The sequence below is a fragment of the Leptonotus elevatus genome, chromosome 1 (genome assembly GCF_054856555.1).
Source record: "Leptonotus elevatus isolate MCC_2025b chromosome 1, RoL_Lele_1.0, whole genome shotgun sequence".
Classification (NCBI taxonomy): Eukaryota; Metazoa; Chordata; class Actinopteri; order Syngnathiformes; family Syngnathidae; genus Leptonotus; species Leptonotus elevatus.
The window spans coordinates 7,351,157-7,373,786 of record NC_141239.1 but is presented as its reverse complement, the minus strand read 5'-3'; the positions used below and the strand labels follow the sequence as shown (position 1 = coordinate 7,373,786).

The window sequence follows — 22,630 nt, the reverse complement described above, 5'->3', positions numbered from 1 at the left end:
TACATTCAGGTCTTGCTAGTGGTCTTAAAAATGCAAATATTTGTGGAAAAATACATTAAAAGCAGAAGTACCGATTTGACTCATACTGTACTTTTGGTAAAAGTGAAACTACTGATTCAACTCTCTTACAGACAGTACAGACTCTGTACTTAAGTAAAGAGTAAAAAATGATTTTTTTAAAATAATTTATCCTGTCAATAATTTGTAATACTCATACCCACAAACTCATGTATATGAACGTTCTTGGGCCACATAAACCGTACTTGGAAATCGTTTTTAAAGCAAGTTATTAAACCTACTAACGTTGTTGAGATGCTATTAAAAACTTGACTTATTAAAATATGATTAACTGTACATTATTTTCTAGCCTTGTTAGTCACAACCCCCCTCGTTTTCAGTAAAAAAAAAAGAAAAAAGAAAGAAATCTATACAATCTATACATTTTTGAATGGTTTCTTTTGCAGCTATTTTCCTACAGAGGCCGCCAAAGACAAGTCTGACACGACGCTCTCGAGCACACCGGTGTTCCGTTTACATTTTTTTTTTTTGCTCGTATCTATCATTTAGAAGTACAATCGTTTTTATATGGCGTCAGAAACGTCGCAGGTTACTCTCACGTGCATGCCTGATGACAACATCAGTTTTTGTCCGCTCGGGCGAATACAACCACGCTCAATGCGTGTTTACGCAACAGTTTTGTGTCTTTGCAACACGTACAGTACTTGTGTTCTCTCGTGTGTGATGTGTTGTCACCACGCACAATCTTTGAAGACCCCTCCCCCCCGTAACTTTATTTAACAATCTTTGAAGACCCCCCCCCACCCCCAGTAACTTAAAAAATATAGATATTGTACAATACGTATGATAGAATAAGTTTATATTTTAATATGACCATACATACCTACTTACCTAACGACTCCAATCCAGCCACGTGTTTCCTCCCCCTTGTCAAAAATAGGCTGACAACTGTGAATACTTATATATACATATATGTATTCCTCTTTTAAATTTTATGTACACATATTAATGCAAAGATACAAACAGTAGCTGTCACACAACAACAACAACAAAAACAAAATACATGAAGTACATATAAAACAAGCAATAGTCAACTTTGATACATTTGGTCCAATTTGATAGGTCATTTATAATAATAATCATAATAAAAAAGACAAAAAAGCAAAATCACAAAACTTGAGAATTGTCATTTTAAAGGGTTACGTTTGCCCAGAGAGAGAGTACTGTACATCATATGGTAACAACACAGCGCAAGCCCTTTGCGGCAGCAACACTAATTTGAAACTATTTGAACCATGTACCCTATAACAACATAAAATATTTCATGTCACAATGTAGCTGCCGTCGGATGAGGCGTCGACCAACGTGGCTGTCCTCAAAATGCACACAGAACGTTGACCACAGAGTACATGTTCATTGTTCTGAAATAGTTGTTGGGACTTTTCACAAGGTGCATATTAAAGTGCATCTATGGGTAATTTGATATCGTCTATACAGGCAGTGGACTGACAAAATTGTGGTTACTTAAAGCAATGCAAATAACGTGAATTTATCAAAACATTTGACAGAAGACAATCACAACAGTAATCTTGCAAGAATTTTCAATGTAAACAATAATAAAATTGTTCTGTTATGACCAAATGATTTTCTCAATGGAGAAAAAAAGCCTAGATATATATTTCTTATCTGGGATTAAGATCTTAGATTACCTGAAGACGCATCAATTGTAATACAAGGAAAACAGATGAAAAAAAAAAAAAAGTTAAAACAAATCCAAAGCAAGAGTGAAACTCCCATTTATGGCAGGTTCCCCCCTCCCAGTACTGAATCAACATCTTCAGAGTTGGCAAAAGTCCTCAAACTCTACTAGAAGTAAGATACTGATACTTGTGTACAAAAAGAGACGAGAGGGAAAAAAAGAGACTATAGGTCACATTAACCCATTCACTGCCATAAATTCATTAAAAAAATTAGGGGAAAAAAGCGATTCATTTTTTAAAATTGTAATTAATCGCATTACTTCACTAGTTAACTCACGATTAATCACACATTTTATAACTGTTCTAAATGTACAATAAAAAAATTATAGGTTTTCATGTTATTGTAAACAAAAGTGGAAAAAAAATGTTAAACTAATAGAAATAGTTCAAAGGAATTTTTTACGTTTATAGCCGTCAATGGCATTGAATGAATTTTTATTTTTTTTAAAAAGATAGAAAATATCCTTAAAAATTTGGGGCGTCAGGCGATTAAAGTTTTTTATTCTAATTAATCGCATGACTTCACTAGTTAACTCGCGATTGATCACAAATTTCGTATCTGTGCTAAATGTACAAAAAAAAAATCTAGGTTTTCACATTGTTGTTAACAAAAGTGGAAAAAAATGTTAAACTAATAGAAATAGTTCAAATTAATTTTTGACGTCTATAGCCGTCAGTGGCAGTGAATGAGTTAATGGTGGAGAAAACACTAAAATAGTTTGGCATTTGAACAGGGGTGTGTAAACTTTTTATATGCACTGGAGCGGAACAACAATGGGTGCAGTCCGAGCTCAAAGAAAATTGACCCACAAAGATGTCAGTCTCACCAAAAATAATCATAATATCATCGCAGCATGTTATTTCATAGTGCTTTTTTGTTACTTTGCCACCAGATGACATAAAACACAAAGCAATATACAAAGCGAGTCATATTGCAAGACAATATAAAAGAAGTAGGTGCACATTGTACCATGGATTACAGTATAACACATCATAGAACTGACCCTTAATGATGATTATTTTTTAGTAAAACACATGATTTGATAAAAAAATAAAAAAACATAGTTTAAACCAACAGAAAAGAAATTGTTGCTAGGGGGAAAAAAAGCCATAAAAGGCAATCACAAAATTATTAAAATCGCTAAAACAGGTAAACTAATGCAAAAATACGGCAACTTAATTTGATAGTGTGAAGGGTCGTCAGATATACTGTAAGTCAGTCGATGACATTTGTCATTTTCCTTTACGTTGCTTGAGAGTAATGGTGACATATGTGAAATAATAATGTGCATTTTTTTTTGAAAGCTGTAAATATTTACTGAGAATTGTGTGTACTCATTTATGTAATTGCACTAAAACTATACTTATTTGTGGATTTGAATTTGCACAATTATTTGCTCTAGTATAATGTTATGTTGAATCCATAACAACAACAACAACAAATAGTGCAACAACACATGTGGAAAAACGATGTAACAATAATCGCATATATTCTTTACCCTCTAGGAAAAAAAAAGTATGTTACTGCAGTTACAGAGTTGTAGTTGTGAAAGTCATCTTGGTTTGTGTCTGCATGACAGTTCTATACTGCCCCGCGGTGGCCGAAATGAGTAATCATTTTTGCACAAACTGTTTAATTCGGAAAGAATTTAACTCGTACTGTAGTTACAAAAATGTCTCCTGAAGTAGTGTTTTACGTAAAAGCATAAAGTGCAACGCAAGAGTCATTGAAATGCGAACACATACACAAGAGGGGACAAACGGAAAAACAATCAAGACAGACATGATAAATATTAAAAAAAACAACAACAATGACAGTAATTGGTTTCGCCGTAGTGTATGGGAAAACAAAGATCATTTAAATCTGTTTCTGTTCATGGAGAATGACAATATTTAGTCCTAACAATAGAATCTAAATAAATACGAGAGGATGACAATATTAACACATCTGTACAGATGTGAGCTCAATACACATGGAAAAAGCCATTTGAGCAGAGCTTAAGATGGATTTGAAATATATCGCATCAAAGTTCAAACGGCTTTCCATAGAGCCCAATACATTCTCATTGCATCCACATTGCTCTTCTAGAACAGGGGCTGTTCAAATGTCTGGGGGAAAAAAAATAAAAAAATCTACTATGCTGAGGTCATCTTTAACTCATTCACTGCCATTGACGGCTATAGACGTCAAAAATTCATTTGAACTATTTCTATTAGTTTAACATTTTTTTCCACTTTTGTTAACAAGAGAATGAAAACCTAGATTTTTTTAATTTTAAATTTAGAACAGATATCAAATTTGTGATTCATCGTGAGTTAACTATAAAAGTCATGCGATTAATCACAATTAAAATATTAATCGCCTGATGCTCCACATTTTTTATATTTTCTTTTTCTTTTTAATTCATTCACTGCCATTGATGGCTATAAACGTCCCAAAAATCATTTTAACTATTTCTATTAGTTTAACATTTTGTGATTAATCGTGAGTTAACTAGCGAAACCATGCAATTCATTACGATTACAAATTCTAATCGCCTGACGGCCCTAATTTTTAATGATCTTTTTAAAAATATTTTCTTTAAAAAAAAAGAAGAAGAAGAAAAGATTATTAAAAATTAGGGGTGTCAGGTGATTACAATTAATTGTAATTAATCGCGTGACTTAACTCATGATTAAAAAACAAAACAAAAGATGATTAAAAATGAGGCGTCAATGGCAGTGAATGAGTTAAGAGCAATTAAGAGAGTGCAATTTGTCTCTCTGTTGTGTGTGTGTGTTTTTGCCAAGTTTGAAAAATATCAAAATATATACTACAGTATTATCAACATGGCACCGTCACCGTGCACTGTACAAGAATCGTGCACTTAAGCTTTCTCTATGCAAGGGTCTAAATGTTTAATATGAATCTCATTTTGCAGTCCTAAATCAATGCTGAGTTTTGCATAGGTCAACGTCTTTTAAAATCTACTTGCATTCTATTCTGTACATCAAGGATGAAAACGCCACAATAAGCGCCTCGTTTATTTATACTGTTAAATGCTAAATAAAGCACAGTACAGTAATTCAGCTGTAACAATAAATATGACTCAAAATGATTGAAAGGTGATGATGTCATTTCCAATTGAGTGAAATATGGAGCTCTTAAGGCAAAACAATGATGCACAGTGATTCGGGGAGTTCATGCATAACTGATGACCGTCAGGTGTAACCAAACTCCAGCATTTCTTACATGTAAATTTACAACATAGCAAAACCAATCGAGTCGGGGTCTCGAGCTACTCTCCGTGCGTTTCACAGTGGCAAAGCGTGGGTTGGGTCCAGAACCCCAGTTAAACATTTAGTTAATCTTCTCCATGGGTTCAAAGTATTGAGCACTTTTTATTTGGATGTTCCAAGCTCTTGATCTCGCCGACCTTTATTATAATTAATGATATGTAAAAAGATCATACCATTTCTAACCCTTAAATTTTCATCGCTGAGGTCTTGCCTGGAAACGACAAGGCCTGAACATCAGAACCATTGACCTGCATGTACAACCTAAATTCGAATACTTGTTCCATGAAACTGTATCCTGCCATTACATGTATATGTGAATGTTATTTATTTATTTATTGTCCAATCAGATTTCAGCCTCTGTGTTGCCATGTCAATCTAATTTGCCCAGGACCGTCATTTTGCCCCAATGTCACTTAAAATGATGATTAGCAATCAATCAGACAATCAAATAAAAAATGTGCCCGTTGTCAATATTTTTCCATTCTCTGATTGGGTGGTCAGAGAGTTCAACGAGCACAGGGGTCTTCAACCTGCAGCCCTGGAGCCACATGTGGCTCTTTAGTCCCCTCTCCTGTGGCTCCCTGCGGATTTCTAAAGAAATTAGTGGAAATTAATATTTTTTAGTTTTTGTTTTTGGATAAAATATATATTTTAAATCAATTAATGGTTTTGATTTAAAAAAATGAATAATTAAATATTCAAAAAATATCAGCGTCCACATTTTAAAGTTATCAGAAAAAGAGAGATGAAGGGTAGATGACATTTTTCAAAAATACCTAAAAATGTCCAAAAAGGAAGAGGAAAAGCAGAAAATTACCATAAAATGCAATGAAATTGCCAAAAATGTCACAGAATTAAAAATAAAAAGGCAGAAAAGAATTGCCAAAAAGTCAGAAATTTGATTTTCAAAAGAAAAAGCAGAAAATAATGCATTTAAAATGTAGCTATATATAAATGTTGGAAAACAAAAGAAGAAATCCCAAAAATGACCATAAATGTCCACAAAATTAAATAAAATCCTTTAAAAATAAAAAGCAGAAAAATGATAGCAAAAAGGCAGAAATAATCTAAAAACGAAAGACAAAAAGGTACAAGAAAATGAATCTCAAATTATTGGATGCTGCATATTTTTCTATTATGGGCCCTCAGTATATTAGACCAACACTAGCACACCGTTTCCTTCATCCTAATGTTGAAATGTTTTGTGGCTCCAGGCATATTTTTTTGTTATTTATTTGGCCTAAAATGGCTCTTTTGACAGTAAAGGCTGCTGAAAATATCAAAACAAAACATGTCTGTAGCAATCTGCACATAATTAATAATTATCATCTTTACTGAGTATGAAGTATGATGTATTTCATTCAAAGTTTTAATATGTCATGTTATTAGATAAACACTGATTTTGCATGTTGTTACTGTATGTTTTTATATATTATTGATAGCTCTTATAGTTGCAACGTGATAGTTAGTTGTGGTATTAAGAGGTGGATTCAATCAGAGAAATCCTTACAGAAGGTTCAGGTACCAAAAGCACAGCTCGCCTTTGGAGGATACCCAAAAAATCTTATAGTCCTCATAGCTGGCTATGATTATGACCTACGAGAACTCATTCGCTGCCATTGACGGCTATAGACGTCAAAAATTAATTTGAACTATTTCTATTAGTTAATTTTTTCTCTCTACTTTTGTTAACAAGATAATGAAAACAAATATTGTATATTTAGATCAGATATAAAATTTGTGATTAATCATGAGTTGAAGTCATGCAAATAATTACAAATAAAAAAATGTATCGCCTGACGCCCTAAATTTAATAATATTTGTTTTTCTTTTTTTTAATATTTAAAAAAGAAAATATTATGAAAAATAAGGTTTTTGAAAAAAAAATATTATTTAAAAAAAGAAAAGAAAAGATTATTACAAATTAGGTCGTCAGGTGATTAATTTTTTTAATTGTAATTAATCACATGACTTCAACAGTTTACTTACACTTTACGAGTTAACTCACGATTAATCACAAATTTTATATCTGTTCTAAATGTACAATAAAAACTTTTGTCTAGGTTTTCATACTCTTGTTAAAAGTGGAAAAAATGTTAAACTAACAGAAATAGTTCAAATGAATTTTTGACGTCTAAAGCCGTCAATGGCAGTGAATGAGTTAACCCCTAAATTTTCTTTTCACAATGTTATATGTGCCCCCGCGAGTCTAAAAGAATGATTAATATTAATCAGAATGCCATGTTTAAACTGACGTGGGCACATACTGATGAGGGAGGTGGAGCAAAGCAGGTAGTAAAAATGCACAGTGCTGGCAACCAGTCCAGGCTGTACCCCGCTTCTCGCCCAAAAAAGTCAACCGTGACCCTATTAAGGGATAAAAATGATAGAAAATGGATGGATGGCATTTTTTAGCTTTGGGGTGTCCGCCATTTCACGTCCCCACAATATGCCGCTGCTTTTGCTTTACATTCTCTTGTCAGTTACCCCTTTGAAACCCGATTACCATTTACCAACCGATCAAAACTCACTCCAATAAAAACGTGTGTCATTGGCCGGAACCACGAACACAATTCGTACCTTCAGCCTTTTAGGATGTTGCCACTTTTCCAGTTCCAGAAGAAGTGAAAACGACCGCTCTCTTGAAAAAGTTTTCTTACGGGAGCCAATGTGGCGAGCGATCCTCTCAGAGGCGATCCAGTCGAAAGGCATCCTCTGTGGCTGGGTCAGTGAGCACCATGTGCGGGTCGTTGAGCATGTGCAGGCCATCAAGTGTCAGTGGGTCGATTTTGAGGTCGTCCAGTGGGAAATGGCCGTCAACATCGAAGCTGACATCCGTTGACAGGGAGTCGCACAGGTCATTAGGCAGGCTGGGAGGAGACTCTCCACTCGCTAGACAGGGGCCAAACACAAAGGGAGATGATATTTTTCTTAATTTGACAAATGAACTCATTCACTGCCATTGACGGCTATCGACGTCAAAAATTCATTTGAACTATTTCTATTAGTTTAACTTTTTTTTTCCACTTTTGTTAACAAGAGTATGAAAACCTAGAAAACATTTTTATTGTACATTTACAACAGATATAAAATGTGTGATTAATCGTGAGTTAACTATTGAAGCCATGCAGTTTACCATCAAAAATTTAAATCGCCAGACACGATTTAAAAAAGAAAAAGAAAAAAGAAAAGATTGTCAAAAATTAGGGACGTCAGGCGATTAAATTATTTTATCGTAATTAATCGCATGACTTCACTAGTTAACTCACTATTAATCACAAATTTTATATCTGTTCTAAATGTACAATTAAAAAAAATCTAGTTAACAAAAGTGGATTTTTTTTTAAACTAATAGAAATAGTTCAAATGAATTTTTGACGTCTATAGCCGTCCGTCAATGGCAGTGAATGAGTTCAGAAAGAGCGTATTTCTCGCTATTTCTTAGTATGTGATATGAGGAGCACCTGTGAGAATAATGTTGGGGATGTTGCCATGACTACTGTAGCCGGGCTGCTGAGAGCCCTGGAGGTTACAATAGCCGCCAGACAAGCCCATCATCAGGGCTTGGGAGTGGTTGGGTGTGGAGGCCTGGTTGTTGAAGCCGCCATAGCTGTTTGGCGTTTCCATCATGCTGAACTGCTCAAGCTGGCAACCGCAATGAGGAAGAAACAATACAACAGTGCAGGGGTTCTCTACTACGTTCACACTGCAGGTCTTAATGCTCAATGCAGATTTTTTGGTGGAATCAGATTTTTTTTATAGTAAGCGTTCACATGACCTATTAACTCATTCACTGCCATTGACGGCTATTGACGTCAAACATTCATTTGAACTATTTCTATTAGTTTAACTTTTTTTCCACTTTTGTTAACAAGAGTATGAAAACCTATAATTTTTTTAATTGTACATTTAGAACAGATATACAATTTGTGATTAATCGTGAGTTAACTATTGAAGTCATGCGATTAATTGCATAGATAGATAAATTGCCTGACGCGATTAAAAAAAGAATAGAAAAGATTATTAAAAATTAGGAGTGTCAGGCGATTACAATTTTTCGTCGTAATTAATTGCATGACTTCGTGAGTTAACTTACGATTAATCACAAATTTTACGTACATGTACAATAAAAAATTATAGGTTTTCATACTCTTGTTAACAAAAGTGGAAAAAAATGTTAAACTAATAGAAATAGATCAAATAAATTTTTGACGTCTAAAGCCGTCAATGGCAGTGAATGAGTTAACCCCTAAATTTTCTTTTCACTATGTTATATGTGCCCCCGCGAGTCTAAAATAATGATTATTATTAATCAGAATGCCATAACAGTCAATGGCAGTGAATGAGTTAATTGCAACCTTATTCTGGTCTGCTGTGTGGACGTAATGCATCCCTAAAGTGCTATAGACGTCAAAAATTCATTTGAACTATTTCTATTAGTTAAACATTTTTTTCCACTTTTGTTAACAACAATGTGAAAACCTAAAAAAATATATCTATATATTGTACATTTAGAACAGATATCAAATGTGTGATTAATCCTGAGTTAACTAGTGAAGTCATGCGATTAATTACAATTAAAATTTGAATCGCCTTACGATCCAAATTTTTAATAATCTTTTTTTTTTTTAAATCACGTCAGGTGAATAAAATTTTTCATTGTAATTAATCACATGACTTCAATAATTAACTCACGATTAATCACACATTTTATATCTGTTCTAAATGTACAATATATATATATATTTTTTTTTAGGTTTTCATACTCTATATATATCAATATAATCTATATAATAGTTCAAAAATTCGGATACGTATCCGATCTAGGACCACATAAGAAAGTGACCCAGATCGGATATGAAAAAATCGGAATTGATCCGTTCGGACTGACATAAAAAAAGTCAGCTACAGGTCGCATTTGGGCAAAAAATAAATAAATCCGATCTGGGTCGCATTTGCCTGCAATGTGAACGTAGCCTTATTGAAAATATTTTCAAGGAAGCCATTGAGGAAGCATACCTGTTGAGAGAGAGCACTGGCCTGAATGGATGGAAGCTGCTGGTCGTAGTAGTCTGCAAAGACACTGCCTAGTATGGAGTTTTGCTGCAAAAAAAAACAAAAAACGTTTCACTCAGGATGCAGATATAATTAGTAGGGGTGTGGCCAAAAAAACTATTCTTATAAGAATGGGATTCTCATTTAGTACAATTTAGAATCGATTTTAAATGTCCCCAAATCAATTTTATTTAAATTATTTTATACTGTCTTGCCCTTTGTCTGTGTATGCCTTTATTTGGAGCACAGTTCATGTTGTACCCGATTTGGCCACTGAGGGGCAGTGTGGTTCCACGCGGTCTGATACACTGATAAGTTGTAGCCACATTAGAGAGTAGAAGGAAAAAGTCACGATCAAGTTATTCCAATAAAAGTTGTTTTTTTGCAGTGTGGAGCCGTTCTTTTGAGTGATAAAAGTCAGACTGGAGTAGAGCATTACAATTCCTTGCACATCTATAGATTGAAGCAAAAATTATTGTCAATCAAATCATTTTGAATCAAAAATCGCTCCCAATCGAAAATCGATTCTGAATCGAATCGCAGGCCCGAAAATCGGAATTGAATCGTGAGACATTCAAAGATTACCACCCCTAATAATTAGGCTAAAATACCAACACCAGAATTTGTATGAATTAATTATTACTTTGCCTTTTTTTTTTTTTTTAAGTAAAACTACTATTCGAGTATTTGGGCCACATTGAAAAAAAATATACCCAGAAGCATAAAAGTTATAATTTTACCAGATATAGTTGCCCTGCCCTGTGTTTTTTTAGATTAAATTTGTAACATTACAAGACTGAGGTCTTTTAAAAAATAAAATAAAATTTCATCTCAATAAAAATACAACTTTCTCAAAAATATTCATCTTTTTTTTCTCATCATGTAGCATACAGTATTTTCTAATTTTATTTTCAGTGTGGCCCAAACACTCTAGTACACATACCACAAATAAAGTACGGTATGTGGATCATATATTGTAATGACCTCACATTTCCAAATTACCTGTCATTACCCTAATAGCATAATTGCTTTAGTCATCTTAATTTACTGTCACAAAATCCATAAATAAAACAAAAGTGCTCAGTAAAAATGATGTTTTTTCTTTATGTCTAATTGTGGATTCTCAGTCATCCATTTTGCAAAGGCCGAATGGAGGCACTGAACTTTACTTCTTGTTTATTCAATTAGTTGTTTTTCAACAATTGTCTCTGGTATTAACAGTCATCATTCCAAATGAAAAACGAACTTCATGTGAATTTCACATTCGCACAAACCACCAACCAACTCCTCACAGCCTCTTAATGTACAAGCAATTGGATCATTTCCTCAACCAGGGCTCATTGTAAGAGAGTGCGCATGTGGCAGATGTCCCCAATGGGCTGCACCACATTACATGGAACCAACGTGACAGTTAAAGCACATCAGCACAAGAGAAGATGTGCAACACACTGTTAAACCATCACATAAAAGGCAAAGGCATATTTTTAAAAGACAAAAAAAAAATCCAACATATTTTTTTACTTTGTTCATTTCTAAATGACTTTTATACCTGCTGAAGATTTAAAGGCGTAGTCATTTAATATTATTTATAGAATAAAATAAAAACTAGGTTGGTAGTGCAGTAAAAACATTTTTTAAATGCAAGTCCTTGGGAGTTACAGATTGTGATCCGTTTATCTAAATGCAACACCCAGAAAAGCCAGGCTCAATTTATTAAGAACCAACCATGAGAATGATTAACACACCAGAAAAAAAAAAAAAAAAACATGATTCCATGGGGATTACCATTTCCTGTTGCAGTGCCTAAAATCCCCCTAGCTTGTGTAAAACCATTTTCATATTCTCGGGTGTATTAGGGGGGGGATACAGCGGAGTAGCACAAAAAGCGGTAGGGAAGAAGGTCCAGCACATTAGCTGCGTTACGTCACGCACCATCATATCACAAATAGACAGATCTGGGCAAAACATGAAATGCAGACATGAAATGGTGTTGTTTTTGGTGCAACAGTCAATTTAATTCAAAACAAAAACAAACAGATTTGTAAATATACTTGAGGTCAGGCGTTCTCAAACTTTTGGGGGTATTTTTACAAGGACCCCTCATAATCCTAAAAGGACATACATTAAAAAAAAAAAAAGTTGAGCGAAAAAAGTTGTAATGTGAGTATAAAGACATATTTCTTTTCAAGCTAAAGTCGTAATACTGTATTACGATAGTTAATGTTTAGTCAGGGAATGCCAGTTGAACATACGTTAACTACCATGTGTACACCTACATTGTAATTAACACATTCACTGCCATTGACGGCTATAGATGTCAAAAATTAATTTGAACTATTTCTAGTTTACATTTTTTTCCCCACTTTTGTTAACAAAAGTATGAAAACCTAGATTTTTTTTTGTATATGAACAGATATAAAATTTGTGATTAATCGTGAGTTAACTAGTGAAGTCATGCGAATAATTCCGTTTAAAATTTTTAATCGCCCGACGCCCCTAATTTTTTATATTTTTTTCTTTAAAAAAATACATTTTAAAGAAAAGATTATTAAAAATTAGGGATCAGGTGATTAAAATTTGTAATTGCATGACTTCACTAGTTAACTCGCGATTAATCACAAATTTTATATCTGTTCTAAATGTAAAAAAAAAAAAATCTTGTTAACAAAAATGGAAAAAAAATGTTAAACGAATAAAAATAGTTCAAATGAATTTTTGACACCTATAGCTATCAATGGCAGTGAATGAGTTAAAAAGTCAATGTGACTAATAGTAATACATAAAAATGTTTTGTTAGTTTTTTTAAGAGAAAAAGGTTGTATTGTTGTGAGAATAAAGTCATATTTAAGTTGTGATACTGTATTATGATACTTAAAGTTTAGTCAGGGAAGAAAGTCAAATCTTTTTCAGAAAGTGAATTTCAAAAATGCTATTTTATTCTCACACTATGCCTTTTATTCTATAAAAGACACATTTATTCTTGGAAATATATACCTTTTGTTCAAAAAAAAAAAAAGAAGAGACTTTTCTTAGCAGTGCTTTTAACTAGCCGAAAGTTAAAAAGTAAGGAGTAGTAATTAATTTCATATGTTTATTTTATTAGCATGCCGGTCTCCATACGTAGGGTATCCATTTTTTTCCAGTGATACGACACAATTTATTGCCAATTATTTTGCCGAACCCAAGCCATGCCGGGGATCAGGGATCCCCAGGGATTCCAGTTTGAGAACCACTTCTTTCAGTCCTCTACCCGTCTATTCCCTTTTGCCCAGATCTGCTGTAATCATCATCAACGCAGCTAGGGGGCAGCCACAGACTCCGACAACCACAATCCCAGGGACGGGTGGCGTTTGACACAGAGCTGGCATTGCAGCCGGTTGATTCGCACGCCCTTACTTGAGGCGAACCTCCAGGTGAGAAGCCTTGGTTGGAGCTGGGGGAGGTTGGAGATTGATTGGCAGAGGATCCCGCCCTACTGCGATATTGTTGAAGTGGGCAGGCCTGATACAAGAGGATATGTTTTGAGTCATTCCAAAAAAAAAAAACTTCCTGGTTATGTTGTCAGTGAGGCCATAATGGAATATGGAGTATTGCTCATGTTTTTCAGTGGAGCCGAAAAGGCTTGATAGTCAATGTTGCGTCACAAGCCAAGTGATTTATTCATTCATTCTCCGAACCGCTTAACCCTACACTCTAAAAAAGAGAATTGTTGAACCAATTTAAGATTACAAATTGAATTGTTGACCGTCTTGAAGAAGAAAAGAAAAAAATCGCTTCAATTGGTGACACACGATTGAATTTAGTCCAAAGTGAATATATCAAGTTGAATTAATTACGAGTTCATTAAACTTAATATATTCACCTGAATTAAATTACCTGTAATCCGAAATGACTATAGTATTACGATTAATGAACTCAAAATTCATTCAACTTAATATATTCCTTTTGGTTTTACTTCATTCAATCTTCTGCTACCAATTGAAGTGATTTTTTTTTAAGTTGTTCAAAAAAAATTTTTTTTCCATTTAATTTATTATTTTTTGTTTCAGGCAACAACAGAGCACACAGTCAGTGTCAAGCTCCACAAGGAGAAAAAACTGCAAAAAAAAGAGAGAGAGAAAGAAAAAACAACATCAACAACAAAAGGATAAAGTCCAATTCTGCCTGAAAGGGAATGAGAAGAACAAAAACGTATTTAATCCCACCCACATTTCCAATTCAATTTGTAATCTCAAATTGGTTCAACAATTCTCTTTTTAGAGTGTACAGTGCAGGGGCTACGGGACAGTCCAAAGTGACAACATTAAAATATCAGTAGTCAGACTGCTTGAGGATGGAAATGTTGAGATACATTTCCAGAAACTTTTTACTGGAAGTTATCTAGAGAATGAATAAAAAAATTACATTAAAAATAGTTTCTTGGCCAATTATTTACAGTAACTCCGGTTAGCAACACAAGTTAAAAAGAAGGAAATAAAGTTGAGCGCCTTTCTTATGGTTTATTTATTTCTACATTGCAAAACAATAACATCAAACCGGTAACATTTCATTTTTGGCAATACTACAGCTGCCTAGACGTGCTGTCATATTAGTGAGCTCGTGTTTTCTTTGAGGCAGAGGCGTGAGGGGAAAAAATGAAGTAAGGCTATATTCAAATCTTGCTAGCAGCTTTAAGACTGCAAACTCAACTTTTAACTCATTCACTGCCATTGACGGCTATAGACGTAAACAATTCATTTGAACTATTTCTATTAGTTTAACTTTTTTTTCACTTTTGTTAACAAGAGTATGAAAACCTAGATTTTTTTTGTACATTTAGAACAGATATAACATTTGTGATTAATCATGTATTAACTAGTGAAGTCATGCAATTAATTATGATTTAAAAAAAAATTCTAATCTTTTTTTTTTTTTATCGTGTCAGGCGATTTTTATTGTAATTAATTACATTATTACATTATTGCAGTTAACTCGCGATAAATCACAATTTTTTATATCGGTTCTAAATGTACAGTCATTTTTTCCCCTGAGGTTTTCATACTCTTGTTAACAAGAGTGGGGGAAAAAATGTTCAACTAATCGAAATAGTTCAAATGAATTTTTGACGTCTATAGCCGTCAATGGCAGTGGATGAGTTAATCATGGCTAAATGACAAAAAAAGCCTGATGCCAGCGGCAGTCCTACTTTGGTTCCCTCACCATGTTTCCCCTCAACGCCATGCTGCCCACCCCTTTAACTGAGATGAAGGGAAAATAAGAGACTTCATCTGGATAACGCATCCTCTCGGCAACATGCAAAGAGCTGCCCAGATCTGAAGGCGAAGCAATGCTTTGCAAAAATCATTCGGATTACTTGATGTGTAAGGCAGGTTTGCGTTTTGTGCTTTGATGCCTGGCAAAAGGTCTGTGTGAAGTCAGCGAAAAGCATTCGAAAAGGAAAATGACTCTATTGGTCCGCCGCAGAAAGGGAGCGACACATCCACACCTTACCGTGTTCAAGTCCAAGGCCATGCCGCGTTGTGACGACATCTGATTGTCTGACGGGTCGCAGGAGGTCACGGAGGATGTTTTCTGCAAAATTCGAACTTCAAGCTTCAGGTCGTTTCCTAATTGGCTATCACTCTGTTTCACGTCACAATTAGCGAGTGCATGGCAAAAGCTGAAGAAGAAACTCACAGGCTGGTTCTGGTGCATCTGGGAGGACGGAGGCTGGTTGAAGAAGGCATACTGGGATAACTGCTGCTCAAGGTTCATGGCGTTGATTGCAACCTGTAATAAAAAAACAAGTGTTTATTTAGAGGCTGGAAAGAATTTCAAAGCTTAGTTATGGAACAAAATACTTGTAAGTAATGTATCACTCTCATGTCATATTAACTCATTCACTGCCATTGACGGCTATAGACGTCAAAAATTCATTTGAACTATTTCTAGTTTAACATTTTTTCCCACTTTTGTTAACAAAAGTATGAAAACCTAGAATTTATTTTTGTATTAGAACAGATATAAAATTTGTGATCAATTGTGAGTTAACTTAATTACGTTTAAAAATTGTAATCGCCCGACGTCCCTAATTTTTTATAATTTTTTCTTTAAAAAAAATACATTATTAATTAAAAATAATAATAATTTAAGAAAAGATTATTAAAAATTAGGGGCATCAGGCGATTAAAATTTGTAATCGTAATTAATATCTGTTCTAAAAATATCTTGTTAACAAAAATGGGAAAAAAATGTTAAACTAATAAAAATGGTTAAAAAAAATTTGGGACGTCTATATCTGTCAATGGCAGTGAATGAGTTAAAGGGGCAATCAACGTTAAACATTTCTTGACAATAATATGTTACATGTGACCTCACATGTCATTTAGCCATGATTAACTCATTCACTGCCATTGACGGCTATTGACGTCAAGAATTCATTTGAACTATTTCTATTGGTTTAAAAAAAAATCCCACCTTTTTTAACAAGAGTATGAAAATCTAGAATTTTTTTTATTGTACATTTAGAACAAATATCAAATTTATGATTAATCGTGAGTTAACTATTGAAGTCATACGATTAATTACAATTAAATATTAGGAGCGTCGTACAATTAAAATCCTAATTAATTGCACAACTTTACGAGTTAACTCACGATTAATCACAAATTTTATATATTTTCCAAATGTACAATTTAAAAAAATCTAGGTTTTCATACTCTTGTTAACAAAAGTGGGCAAAAAACGTCTCTAACCGTCAATGGCAGTGAATGAGTTAAAATATAGAATTCACAAAGACAAACAACATTCATCATAACACATGACAAGGTGACACGGGGTCTTGCCTGTACCTGAGAGAGAGGGAGAGGTACCGATGTTGGCGAGAGTTGCGAGTTCTGCTGCTGGTGAAGGTCTCTCGCGTTAAGAACGAGAGGATCCACGTTGTCCAGCCCAGACTGCGTCTCCATGGTTACAGCGGGCTGAGAGGCGTTCACTCCTACCCAGTGTACAAAAACAATGACATGGAAATGTAGTTTCCAGTAGCACTCACACAACACAATCAGCACCTAAAACTGGTCCAAGACGGACAATGCACTGCAGGTGTTTGTTCATGAGCAGTGCTGATTGTTTGGCTACCTTGTGTTTTATCCAGCACCTGCGCGCTGTTGCTGGAAGAGCCGAAGGAGAAGGCGGCCGCGTCGTCTGAGTCCAGCGGGGTGGACAGCGGAGGAGGGAACTGGATGTTTGACAGGTCAGGCAGAGAACCGCCAGTGCTGTGAGCAACTGGTTTCAGATGCTGCTCTGGTGATGGAAATATGCTGGCGAAAAAGAGATGGATAGAGTTAAAATGGTGGCTTAACTCATTCACTGCCATAAATTCATTTGAACTATTTCTATTTCTATAAGTTTTTTTCCACTTTTGTTAACAAGAGTCTGAAAACCTAGAAACAATTTTTTTATTATACATTTAGAACAGATATTAAATTTGTGATTCGTGAGTTAACTAGTGAAGTCATGCAATTAATTACAATTAAAAATTGTAATCGCCTGATGCCCCTAATTTTTAATAACCTTTTTAAAAATATTTTCTTTAAAAAAATAAAAATTAACTAGTGAAGTCATGCGATTAATTACAATTAAAAAAATTCATCGCCTGACGCCCCTAATTTTTAATAACCTTTTTTAAAATATTTTCTTTAAAAAAATAAAAATTAACTAGTGAAGTCATGCGATTAATTACAATGACAAATTTTTATTGCCTGACGCTTCTAATTTTTAACAACCTTTTTTTAAATAATTTTCTTTAAAAAAATAAAAATTAACTAGTGAAGTCATGCGATTAATTACAATTACAAATTTTAATCGCCTGACGCCCCTAATTTTTAATAATCGTTTTTTCTTTAAAAAACAAAACAAAACATAATTTTTTTTAAAATATCTGTTCTAAATATACAATAAAAAAAATCTAGGTTTTCACACTCTTGTCAACAAAAGTGGAAAAAAAATGTTAAACTAATAGAAATAGTTCAACTGAATTTTTGACGTCTATAGCCGTCAATGGCAGTGAATGAGTTAAAGGGGACAAAATTAGAGCTGAATGATTGAGATAAATCAAAAATGTTCTATGTCAATAAATGAATTAGTTCAAATCTGCAGGCAACAACAGGCAGTGTTACAACCCTCATCTGCTCACTTACTCTATTTACCCCTCAAATTGTCGCTAACTCACATTTCATCATGGCATTTGTATACAAATCTCAGCTGTACAACAAAATAGCGCCGCTTACGCCAAGGCCGCCGCTTCATGAAAATCTCTACAGGGACATTCGGGTGTAAAGCTAGACTGCACAGTTACCTGAATTACAAATAACTAAAGAAACATAAAACATCATATCCAACTCGCGCAGTTAAACGGGTCATCAAATTTGTCAATGTAACTTGATGCAAAAAATTTTTTAACGTTACAGAACTCACTGGATTCCAGGGACTTCATACGATTTGGATCTTGAAACGTCCTAAAAGGAGAAAAGATATGTAGAGTTCAACGAGATTAAAACTGACATAAAATACAAAATAGTAGACGGTGCACCTTTTTGCAGTCCCACTTTTGTGTTTGTGTTTCTTCTTCAACCTCCTGTTTGACAATTTGCGATCCTGGTACTGTTAGTAGCAGAACTGCAAAAATAAAGGGAATAGAAAAGGTAAATTTTTAGTCACTCGGGATGTCCAAAAATGTTTATCAGGGTTTTTCCCTGAGTACAAAATGCAGAGGCGGCCACCTCCACCTAATTTGCTCGCCATCTCCAGCCTGAGCCACTGATTGAGCTCGGCTGCAACGCATTTGAACTGCAGTTGCAGTGTTGCGCCATTATGGAGGCGCTATATCAACAGCAGTACATCGAAAAGACCTGAAGCAACCACCGAAGAAGAAACAGCTTTCTTTTTTCGCCCATTTCCTGGTTGTGAGGCAGAGGTGGCGCGCTCCAGCCATTGCCCAAGTCATAAAAAAACAGTCTTTACAATAAACATAATATTGTTTTACAACAACGCTGAACTATATTTACAATTTAATATATACTAGCGGATTCATTTTTAATGATTGTCGTTGAAAAAATGGCAAAAGTTAATATCAACTTTGTATTCATAGAATTTCTCATTTCTAGTCCTTGATCGTAAAATGGCTGCAGGAGGGCGGCCGAAAATGGTATAGGTCACCGCCGCGAGTACGATACCTTACCTCTTTCACTGCCATTGACGGCTATAGACGTCAAAAATTCATTTGAACTATTTATATTAGTTTCACATTTTTTTCCACTTTTGTTAACAAGAGTATGAAAACATAGAAAAAAATGTATTGTACGTTCAGAACAGATAAAAAATTTGTGATTAATCGTGAGTTAACTATTGAAGTCATGCGATTAATTACAATTAAAAAAAAAAAATCGTCTGACGCCCCTAATTTTTAAATAATATTTTCTTTTTTGTTTGATTACTTAATTATTTAAACTCAAGATTAATCACAAATTTTATATTTGTTCTATATGTACGATACATTTTTTTCTAGATTTTCATACTCTTGTTAACAAAAGTGGAAAAAAATGTGAAACTAATATAAATAGTTCAAATGAATTTTTTACCTGGTATCGGTAGTCACCCATCATAGTCAGGATGGTACCACCTCTGCCTCTTTTTGATCCAGGAACGTTCTGGAGCAGTGGAGTAGAAACTACGGTCCAGGGGCTATTTGTGGCCCGCCATCCATTTTTAAGCGGCCCATGGCATATACTAAAAATGACATCTGCTCGTAATATATTTGTTTTATATACTGTAGAGCTTTTCTAAATATGCAAATGAACTCTTTACAATCAAATACGTAACATATCTCGTCAAAACACTGGTGAATAAAGATATTCTTTACAAGCAAAAATGTTTTCATCCACTTCCTGCTCTAAATTATGAAAATATCACATGACTGATTGACAATTAGCCGCTTCAACAATGGTCATCTTTCAACAGATTACAGGGTCTCAACCACTTCAGAATCGTATAAGTCTTATAGGAAGTTGTTCAGATAGCTTTTTTTTTGTAATATATGAAAAGTGCTTCTTTGACTGATTTTGATGTGCTTGATCAATCGTAAAGTTCACTCTTGATCCACATTAGAACCAAAAGTGTTATATCGTCAGTCATTATTAGGGTCACGCGTACCTCGCTTGGGCTGGAGCTCCTGTGACCCGCTCATGAATGAGGCCTGATGGCCGGGAGCTAATGTGCTCTGGTGAAGCGCTGAGTCAGAGTTTGTCCTGCAACACAAGCAGACCGTGTGTATTCATACTGCTGCTGGCATTATTGCCCATTTCCAATTTGGTGCCAATATTTTTTTTTGCCGGTCTATTTACGCACCAACGTGATCCAAATTCAGTATGACAATCACTGGACACGATAAATAAAAGCAAATAAAAAGTGTTGTTTAGATGGCCCTCCAACTGATAATGGTACATAATGATACGCAGGCTCCCTCTAGAGGTACATGAAAGAATCACTGAATTAAATGTTCAAACTGTGCATAATGTTACAGTAGTTTATAATTATTTTTAATCCGGTCCAATTGTTATGTACAGTTCAGTTCTATGAAATTTACAGAACTGTTTTTCCCGTTTAACGTACAATACACTACATTTGAATTGAACTTCTTTTTTTCCCCCTATATTAACTCATTCACTGCCATTGACGGTTATAGACGTCATATATTCATTTTAACTATTTCTATTAGTTTAACATTTTTTTCCCCACTTTTGTTAACAAGAGTATGAAAACCTAGAAAAAAAATATTGTACATTTAGAACAGATATAAAATTTATGATTAATCGTGAGTTAATTAGTCATGGGTCATGCGATTAATTACGATTAAAATCCTGCCGCCCCTAATTTTGTAATTATCTTTTCTTTAAAATAAAAAAGTTATTATTTATTATTATTTTTTATAATCTTTTTTTTTTTTTTTAAGAAAAGATTATTCAAAATTAGGGGCATCAGGCAATTACAATTTGCAATCGTAATTAATCGCATGACTTCACTAGTTAACTCACAATTAATCACAAATGTTATATTTGTTCTAATACAATAAAAAAATCTAGGTTTTCATACTCTTGTTAACAAAAGTAGGAAAAATGTTAAACAAATAGAATTGGTTAAAATTATTTATTTACGTCAATAGCCGTCAATGGCAGGGAATGAGTTAAAACTCAGTGTTAATGTTCAAACGGTACATACTTTTCCTGTCTGTAATTTGAGAAATGATGTTTGGGCAGCTGTAATTGCTAGAGAGGAAATGTGAGGGATTTACTACGATGACTGTACAAAGAGCACACAGGAGGACACGCAATCATGCAGAGAGCCGCTTACCTCCTCCAGCTGGTATCAGGTGGCGGTGACAAATATACCGAACCATACGGACAGCTGTCAATGTGACGCCAAAGGTTAAGAAAATAACACTGCAATCGTTCAAGACTAACTACAGACTTTCAAAATTCAAATGGTAACTTTAGAGATTGATTTAAATTCTTCAGAGCGTTTAAAAAAAACAAGTCCGTTTCATTTACTTCCTGTTATGGCCTGTAACCTGCAGTCAAACTTAGCCACTGGCGTAAAGATTGACAAACACGGACTATAGGTTTGTTTTACTTTCAGTTTTATTTGACGCTTGTTGGAGAAATCTCAAGTGATTTGTGCACTTTATTAAGCCAAATTCAAATAGCGTATTAGTTGTACGTCTTTGGCGTGCCTTCTCAAAGCGAGGGATGGAACGATATCCAAATGGCACGATATTGTGGGGAAGTTGGCGATATATAAAAAAAGGTCACAATATTGTAAAAAAATGTGTTCATATATTTTTTTTAACAACACAATTTTGTGCTTTTGTATATAATAGCATTGCATATAAACAACCTACAATCTCTAATAACAGTTAATATTGAGGCACTTACTTGCTAATGCACGCACACATTGAGTTCCTCCACATATTGACCCGCTTCACAAGCATATTCCCATTAGCGTGGATTTTGAACATAGGAGGGCCAATATATCCCTTGTGAAAATTCAACTGCACTAAAAACCTAGCCACTAGAGGGTGTTAGAACGGCACAAATGGAAATCAACCAGATTTTGTTTTTTAACAGTTCTGCTGCTTTTAACTCATTCACTGCCATTGACGGCTATAGACGTCAAAAAATCATTTGAACTATTTCTATTAGTTTAACTTTTTTTTCTTCACTTTTGTTAACAAGATTATAAAAACCTAGGGTTTTTTTGTACATTTAAAACAGATATAACATTTGTGATTAATCATGTGTTAACTAGTGAAGTCATGCAATTAATTATGATAAAAAAATTACGCCCCTAATTTATTATTTATAAATAACGTCTCACACACGTCACAATCAACTCATTCACTGCTATTGACGGTTCTAGACGTAAAAAAATAATTTCTATTAGTTTAACATTTTTTTTCTACTTTTGTTAACAAAAGTATGAAAACC

At 34.2% G+C, this 22,630-nt stretch overlaps 1 protein-coding gene across 3 annotated transcripts in view; it reads right to left on the bottom strand.

Annotated features, from left to right (window-relative positions):
• Positions 1–972: 972 nt before the first annotated feature.
• Positions 973–22,630, bottom strand: part of LOC147180533 (CREB-regulated transcription coactivator 1-like) — a 27,244-nt gene continuing 5,586 nt past the window's right edge. Inside the window, exons 4-16 of one of the 3 annotated variants that reach the window (XR_015095078.1) lie at positions 21,498–21,559; positions 20,301–20,395; positions 18,682–18,767; positions 18,567–18,607; positions 17,229–17,410; positions 16,943–17,088; positions 15,789–15,881; positions 15,603–15,683; positions 13,509–13,613; positions 10,077–10,160; positions 8,522–8,702; positions 7,638–7,949; positions 973–5,648 (exon numbers count right to left, since the gene is read on the bottom strand). Coding sequence is in view for 2 of the 3 variants with exons in the window: in XM_086077277.1 (XP_085933403.1) it covers positions 7,744–7,949; positions 8,522–8,702; positions 10,077–10,160; positions 13,509–13,613; positions 15,603–15,683; positions 15,789–15,881; positions 16,943–17,088; positions 17,229–17,410; positions 18,567–18,607; positions 18,682–18,767; positions 20,301–20,395; positions 21,498–21,559 (1,362 nt within the window). In the remaining variant the exon portion in view is untranslated. Of the gene's footprint in view, positions 7,950–8,521; positions 8,703–10,076; positions 10,161–13,508; positions 13,614–15,602; positions 15,684–15,788; positions 15,882–16,942; positions 17,089–17,228; positions 17,411–18,566; positions 18,608–18,681; positions 18,768–20,300; positions 20,396–21,497; positions 21,560–22,630 lie in introns of all 3 variants that reach the window. The other 2 variants (XM_086077277.1, XM_086077278.1) reach the window with 2 other exon arrangements.